This window comes from Galleria mellonella, unplaced genomic scaffold (genome assembly GCF_026898425.1).
Source record: "Galleria mellonella isolate WM207_F2 unplaced genomic scaffold, CSIRO_AGI_GalMel_v1 utg40, whole genome shotgun sequence".
Lineage (NCBI taxonomy): Eukaryota > Metazoa > Arthropoda > Insecta > Lepidoptera > Pyralidae > Galleria > Galleria mellonella.
The window spans coordinates 2,564,709-2,572,263 of NW_026442094.1; the positions used below are offsets into that span (position 1 = coordinate 2,564,709).

Sequence of the window (7,555 nt, forward strand, 5' to 3'; positions counted from 1 at the left end):
CAAATAACTCTAAACGAAGGCACAATTGCATTCTCCTATGCAAAAAGATGCTAGGAAATAAATGGGGTCTTTCACCAAAATAACTATGGTCGTATAGAGCTGTGATAAGATCCATGTTGATGTGCACTGGTCTAGGTCGAAGACAAAACTGTCAACCGCTACCCCTAAACTAGAGACTGGCTTATTCTATCAATGCGTGCATGAAAACAACTCCAACAATAACATTAGAGGTGGTCCTCAAGATAACATCTCTAGATCTACATTGAGCATAGTATTCAAGTCTTCCAGGGATTCCGCCATGACTATATCATTGGCAAATTGAAGGTGAGTGATGTATTCGCTATTGATGTTTATACTTGTACCAATAGTTAAGGTCCGCTTCATTATTCTAAATTTTTTACTAATTATATTTTACTAGCATTATAAAAAAAAATCTAATTATCTAATAAATATCAATAATATTACCGTAAATATTTATTCATAATACTAGTTACTAAATAGGTATAGTCGATAAGTAAAACAATGTATGGTATTAAATTATTTTATTTCACATATTTTTTTTTTTTTGGTATAAAAATATCACAAGTGTATAAAACTTCATATATTCTTTTATATTAAACAGACTGGAGTGTTCTGATGTTTTAATAGAACTTGATGAAAATGTTACCCAAGTTTTCAAAATTATCACAGACATACAGACATCTCTAAATGAAATTCGCAACAAAACGAAATAAACAATTTATGAATTATTATTTGTATTGCTATTGGACATAAACAGACTTGCGACTTATCGTCGGGTCAATTACTTGTTTGTTTACATTTTCATTAAGTTCTATTGAAACAATGCAACTGATCTTTTTTACCAAATAATTATGGACAGAAAAATGACAAAAATTTTTGGGCTCTCTGGGATGTAGGAGGCTCATTTTTCTTGTTCTTTTTGAATTTTTTATTCATGTTTCTGCCCTAATATTACAGTACGAGTAGATCGTAAGGGTTACGACTTTGATTTCATCTGTATATACTTATTATTGTTACATAAATCAATACAGAAATGAAAGAAATAGAGCGAACTGATTAACTACAACAGCAAGCCTTTCACATATGCATTGTTATTGTATATTACGGAGATTTGAATACCATACATCAGAATCTCAAACATAGAGCCGTCTTAGAAATCGGTACATGAAACTACATAATGCTACATTTAAAATGATGATGTCCATTGGCGGTCTTACTTTTAAATTTAAATGTTTATGTGAAAATTATGTACAGTTCAAATAAGTTAGAAATATTAACGTTTTCACCATTCATAACTTTTATACAGAAAATATTTTATAATCACTAAATTCCTTATTAGGACATACAAAGTATACTGGTATTATTATTATCAACTCGGACTTCATTCAGGTAACTTTGATATTCATTAGTATATATCGGATTCTTAAAAATATATATACCTAATTAAATATTGTCAAAAAGAGATTTAGGCAATATGTTGTTCTAAGGATAGGAAGTGTTTATTCTTCACTAGTTTGTGTAACCTATTATTCCGTATTTAATTACGAGTGCTACATTTATTAACATTCAATATGTTGGGTTTATACAGTACACACTGCATTGAATGAACTTAATCAAATTATATGTACTTAATTTAGAACCTGGCAACAGACTATATTATATATGTTATTGCAAATAAGAACTACAGAGAAAAATTACCTAATAATTAAATGTGTATAAATGCTATAATAGACAGTAAATAGATGCGACAGCTTTGGGACAGTATTGCAGCTCCTATAAATAATAAACTACGACTGTATCAGGAAGTTTACTAATATATTAAAATAATGATAAAACTTAACTACATAAAATTTATATGTCAAGGTTTAACAGTATAAAATATAACTTCTATCTTTTGATTTACCTACCGTAATTAGAATAAGTAATAACTCAGGAGGTATCACATTTTTAGAATCTATTATTATGCTACGATAATACAAATATATACAATTGGCCATATAAAATTATGATAATAATGGGATACTTATAAATTACATAGGTCGTTTTCAATTTTTGCATAATCATGAAGTTTGAATATTTGAAAAAAAAAAGCACCTTAATCAATTACGAAAATCAAAGATATCAGACTTAATATGTAAGTACGTTACGTTATACTAAGTATATGCTTGTTACAAATGTTTTAAAAATTATAAAATAGTTAAGTATGTATATCGTCAAAGTAAACAACAGTTACATATGTCGGATAGATAAGTCTGATTATAATTTATGTAAACAATAGTACATTCTTATATGATATGGTGATAATTTTTATTTGGGACAGTTAAGCCCATTCATGTAGATTAATAGACAATTTGGTTGTAATGTACTCCAAATAAAGGTTATCTACCGATAAATAATAATCCTTGTCGCTCTTAAAAGTGGTATTACTGCACCATGGCGCAATATTGCATGTGTATAATTTTAAATTCAAATTAATCTGATAGTACTTATAGCTAAACAAAATCACAAATCTTTACCTGATAATATTTGTGATTGTAATATGTGTGACTGAAATTAACAATAATCAGTAACTACTTAACTACAATAAAACGATCTCATTGGTTAATTAAAAATTAACCATACCATACGCAATTGATAATGTAAAAATAATTAACATGTCAATAATTAACAACATAATAAATACTCAATACTACTCAATGTTTTGCTTTACAAAAAAGCTATGATTCTTTAGTTTCTGTGACTCAATGTTTTCTAAGTTTTTGCTTGCGTTTGCAATATCTTGTTTAATGGTTTCTATTAAATCATCCAGTGAATTGAAGTTCATCTCACTTCTTAAATAACCGACAATGGCTATTCTGAGAAATGATCCATAGAAATCCTTTTCAAATTTGTGAATTATGTGAGTTTCCTAAAAAAAAATAATTTGTTAATACAAATTTTAGTTAATGCATATTATCTTAAAATACTTCATTTTGCAATAAAGAATGGTAAACAAAATGACGGCCTATTATGTGGAAAGTGGTAAATGCCGCTTATAGATACGAACAACAGCATGAAACCTTAGTGTATGCTGTGGCGCTTATGGTTTTTTATAATAAACTAGCATTGTACTCGTCGATTTCAGAAGAATGTTTTTCTTATGCAATAGACCACAGAAGGAGTATCAAGCATAAACGTGTTTATAGGGAGGTTAGGTGGGCTGCGCCCACCATAGAATTATCTGATGCCCACCCATTAAGGAGTGGAGCTTTTAGCCATGGCAAAAACTTGTCTGTGAGAACATATGTACCTTTTTTAAGGGGCCAGGTCCCTATGGGAAATAATCTTAAATAAATCAATGGTAATAAGATAAAACATATATCAGATTTTAAGTTACGACATTCAGGAATATACAATAAAAATACCAGTGGAGCAGAGGTGATACAGACATCATCTGCATATAGTCTAGTCTAGTGTTATACTAACAGTTATAATCTCAGATAGGATGAATAGAGACAGACATTCGTAAACTACTACAGTTGCGGTGAACATGGCATCCAAATTGCATACATGTCAAATCGAAAGAGATGAAAATCGTTAATAAACGTACCACGGACATTTCCTTATTTTGATAGTATGGGCAAAAGCCAATATTTGCAACCATTTTATACACAGGTCCACAGTCTAATTGCGCCCATCCATAGTATACACCAGGCTTGAATTCCGAAGGTAGTTTTTGTACCACATCCAATGGATAGTTAGCTAAAAAAATATAAATATAGTTTTAATGATTACTAATAAATCAATATCTATAATCATTGGGAATTATTAATGTGTTCGCCATTCATAAAAATTCCATGTTAAATTTCACGACCATTTTCATATCTTACTAATATAATAAAATTTTAGCTAAAAAGAGAAAAATTATTAAGATCAATAAATGTCAAAACAATATTTTATAGAAATTTTGTATGTACCTCTGTCTGTATATTTGTTCCGGTGTCATATAAGATATTTTAAAAATGGATACGTTTTTCAAAGCCATTTTCTAAAGGTCAAATTTAAAAACTGGTGCATGCTTTATATTGATACACTATTTATAAGTAATCTTTTTCATTACTTTTCTTTTTAAATCCACACATATGATCTAGCGGGCAAAAAACTAATTTATAATATTAAAGAAAAAATATAACGTGCATGGAAAAAATAGTCAAGTTAAATGTGGTTTTCGCGCGTAATCTCTTAATTTGAATACCCAAACTAATACAAACAGACATATCCATTCGTGAATAAGTTTATATTATTTGTATTCACCTATTTGTGCCTGTTGCTTAAATAGGTGTCTAGTCCTAATTTGTACTAATTTAACAGAAATTTCTTCATTTCTGTTTCTATTACCTCTGTAAAAATATGTAGGCATATGATTAAATATCAAAACAAAAGTAAATACCTAATGAAAAAGCAATTACCTACTGGAAGTCATGCTTATTTAAATACACATTTAATTGTATTTCAATGTAAATATTAAGATAACATAACCTAAATACAAGTGCCTATCTATAATTGTAAAGAATAATACAATACTTATAACATAGTTATACACACATGATCTTCATTAATGGTTGAATATTAATAAAGGGGGAGGGGGATTATTGTTAGTAATGCGGACTACCAGTCCCATTGCTAGTAATTAACCTGTTCAGGTCGACCTCTATGTGGTCCCCCCTGGAAACCATTATCCTGATGCAAGCGTATTCACCACGATGCGCTAACTGACCCGTCTTTTCCAGGGGAATGGGATTGTTAGTAATGAAGAGGTTAGTTCCTATTACTATCAATATACCCTATCAGATCGACCTCCACGCGGATCCCTTTGGAAACCATCGTGAGTCATTTATCGTTGAATTTGTCATGATGGGCTAACTGACCTGTTTTCATCGTCACCTATCATCTCTCACTGATGCCCTGCCAGCACATACCGATAGCACAGGCGTGGTTACCATTCCATTATCACCCATTAAAAAAAGACCTGTCTTTTCATTCTCAGCTAACATCGCTCCTTGGTGGCCCGTCAACATATACCGTTACCTCCCGTGAGGTTTCTCTCCATTATCATCTATAAAAAATTGGCTGTGTCTCATCCTGGCATAGAATAGGTTGCTCCTTTCTTTCCCATGGGTATCATAAGATGAGACTAAGGGAGCTTATAGTAGAGGGATAGGCAGCAACTTCCCTCTTAAAACATCACCAAAAGCCAAACTGCAGATGCCAATCCACCAGCCAATTGTGGCAACTACTAGCAAAATTTCCCTATGTTCAGCGGTGAACAGTTGTTACCAGCTAATACAATACAAAAAAAAAATATTATAGAAAGCAAGGGTTCCAATACAACCCCATTAAAGCAAATTTAGAGATGTAATTCAGAGCCACTTTATGTAATGAAATATGCAAGGAATGCCTTTACTAGAATCATCCACTGTTGGAAACAAACATCTTAAATATTTATTATAATTATGTTATAAAAATAATTCAATGTAACAGCAAAATTTGCATCTAAGGTCTGATATGAACTAAATTTTTAATAGATTTAAATTAAAATTTAATAGAAACATCTATAATGCTTCCTACTATTATTTTAGGCATACTGCCTGCTAGTAATTAATGCTCTTTTCCACTCAGGGTTGGCTGAAAGAGAACTCTTACAGAGTTAAGATCGCCTGTTGTACATCTTTATTTTATAGATATATATTATATGTTGTAATTTTTTGTGTACAATAAAGAATAAAATAAAAAAAATAAATATAATTATTAATTTAGTTTGTGATTGTCCATAAAACAGAAATATCGTGAAATTATCAAATTAAAAAAAGTTGATACTAATTAAATATAATTAATTGGCCCCATTCCTTATATTAGTTTATGGGGGAGCCCTTTGTTCAGTAGTGGATAGATAACAGCTGATATGATGATAATGATGATAAATAATAAATTGTGAAATTGTCATTTCTAATATTTTATTGATTTTACATGCCTACAAGGCCAAACATGGTGTGTCCAATATATTATCATTATATCAAACAAGATTATGTAAACACCCATAATTTGCAAATAAAGATTGCTTTATTCATAATATACATTCAAAATATACCAGAGGGAGACTGTACAAAAGTCGATTGCTTGTGTACCTCTGTCCCATTTGTGTTACAACCGTGAAGCAGTTGTGTTTGCATGGCTGTGTTTCGGTTTGAAAGGTGGGATATGGCGTAAATTTACTGGGTACAGAGGAATAACACCTGAGTCCTTAGGAATGGCAACGCATGGGGGGTATCATGGGCGAAACAGTATACTCTGTTATGTCCATGGTACTGCTCATGTCTATAGGCGATGGTTATTACTTTCCATCAGGTGGTTCGTCAGCTTGTTTGCCATGGAATCAATTATCTATCTATTATTAACTATTGTTCTAATTTTTATTTTTATGTTATTCATAAATCTGTTATATGAAATGTAATTTGTAATATTTAAAGAACCATAAGAGGATTTTAGTACTTATTTAAACATTTGTTAATACTAATAAAATTTTCATACAATTAATTTCAATTTATCAAATTTTTCAAAAAAAAATATAGAACAATTTAAAAAATGAAATTTTAATTATAGATATATTATGGTTCTCTAGACAGGACTAGGAAGGACAGATAAAAATTATTTTAAAAATAAACTATATGCCATTGTGCTTATTTTATTGTAGTTATATCTCACACCTTTGCTCGCGTGAATCAGTATATAATGTATTCTCTGTATGCAGCAAATTTTATTAAAATCATTTCAGTATTTTTGCGTGAAAGAGTAACAAATTTCCATCCACGTATACATACATACCTTCATAATAATAATATTAAAATGGAATAAACACACATACCTGTAGGACATCCCAAATCTTTCGATCCTCTTCCAAATCCTTTAATTACATCTCCTTCTAGAAATAGTGGTAAGTATGTGAATGTTGATGACTCCATTCTTTTCGAGGCTTAGCTATTTCAAAGTATATTCTGAATATGTACTATTAAATTATCTTTTAAAAATCAATTAATCGTCGCATAGTTAATAAAAAATAGTACAAAAAGAGTGAGAGCAGAAAAGCAACTAAAAAATCAAGTTTAACAGATACTCGAAGTACAGATTAAAGAGACTAAGTCTGTTAGAAACTATTGACGTCAAAAAATTTGACAATAATTATATTATATTTTGTAATTTTTTTAAGATAGTTTTAGGGCTTTAGCCCATCTTTAATATTCGTTATTTGGGTTGTATAATACCACAGACAAATAATATGAAGCAGACAAAACATTAATTGAAAGCATGAATATTTCTTTTTTACTCGCTCATATAATAAAATTAAAGTTATTGTTTTTTTTTTTTTTTAGTACGTTTGTTCCGTTTGGAACAGGCTAAGGTCGGAGACCATGCTGCCTAGTCTTCAAAAAGATAAATTGTCTGGAATGAATGTTATTGTCTTTTTATGTCACGTGTAATAATACTCCATCCAATTTTG

The 7,555-nt window shown here is 30.1% G+C and overlaps 1 protein-coding gene across 1 annotated transcript; it reads right to left on the bottom strand.

Annotated features, from left to right (window-relative positions):
• Positions 1-527: 527 nt before the first annotated feature.
• On the bottom strand, positions 528-7,378 carry LOC113520438 (putative riboflavin kinase). Its single transcript, XM_026905771.3, has 3 exons — positions 6,923-7,378; positions 3,611-3,762; positions 528-2,929 (listed from the first exon to the last, which is right to left on the bottom strand). The coding sequence occupies exons 1-3, from the start codon at positions 7,017-7,019 to the stop codon at positions 2,711-2,713; spliced, it is 468 nt and encodes a 155-aa protein (XP_026761572.2). The 5' UTR covers positions 7,020-7,378; the 3' UTR covers positions 528-2,710.
• Positions 7,379-7,555: the final 177 nt, after the last annotated feature.

Excerpts from the sequence above, each read along its gene's own strand:
- LOC113520438 (XM_026905771.3), bottom strand. The coding sequence starts at position 7,019 with ATGGAGTCATCAACATTCACATACTTACCACTATTTCTAGAAGGAGAT. Across the intron at positions 3,763-6,922 it reads AGATTTGGGATGTCCTACAG|CTAACTATCCATTGGATGTG; the intron begins GTATGTGTGTTT and ends ATATTTTTTTAG. Across the intron at positions 2,930-3,610 it reads AAAATAAGGAAATGTCCGTG|GAAACTCACATAATTCACAA; the intron begins GTACGTTTATTA and ends ATTTTTTTTTAG.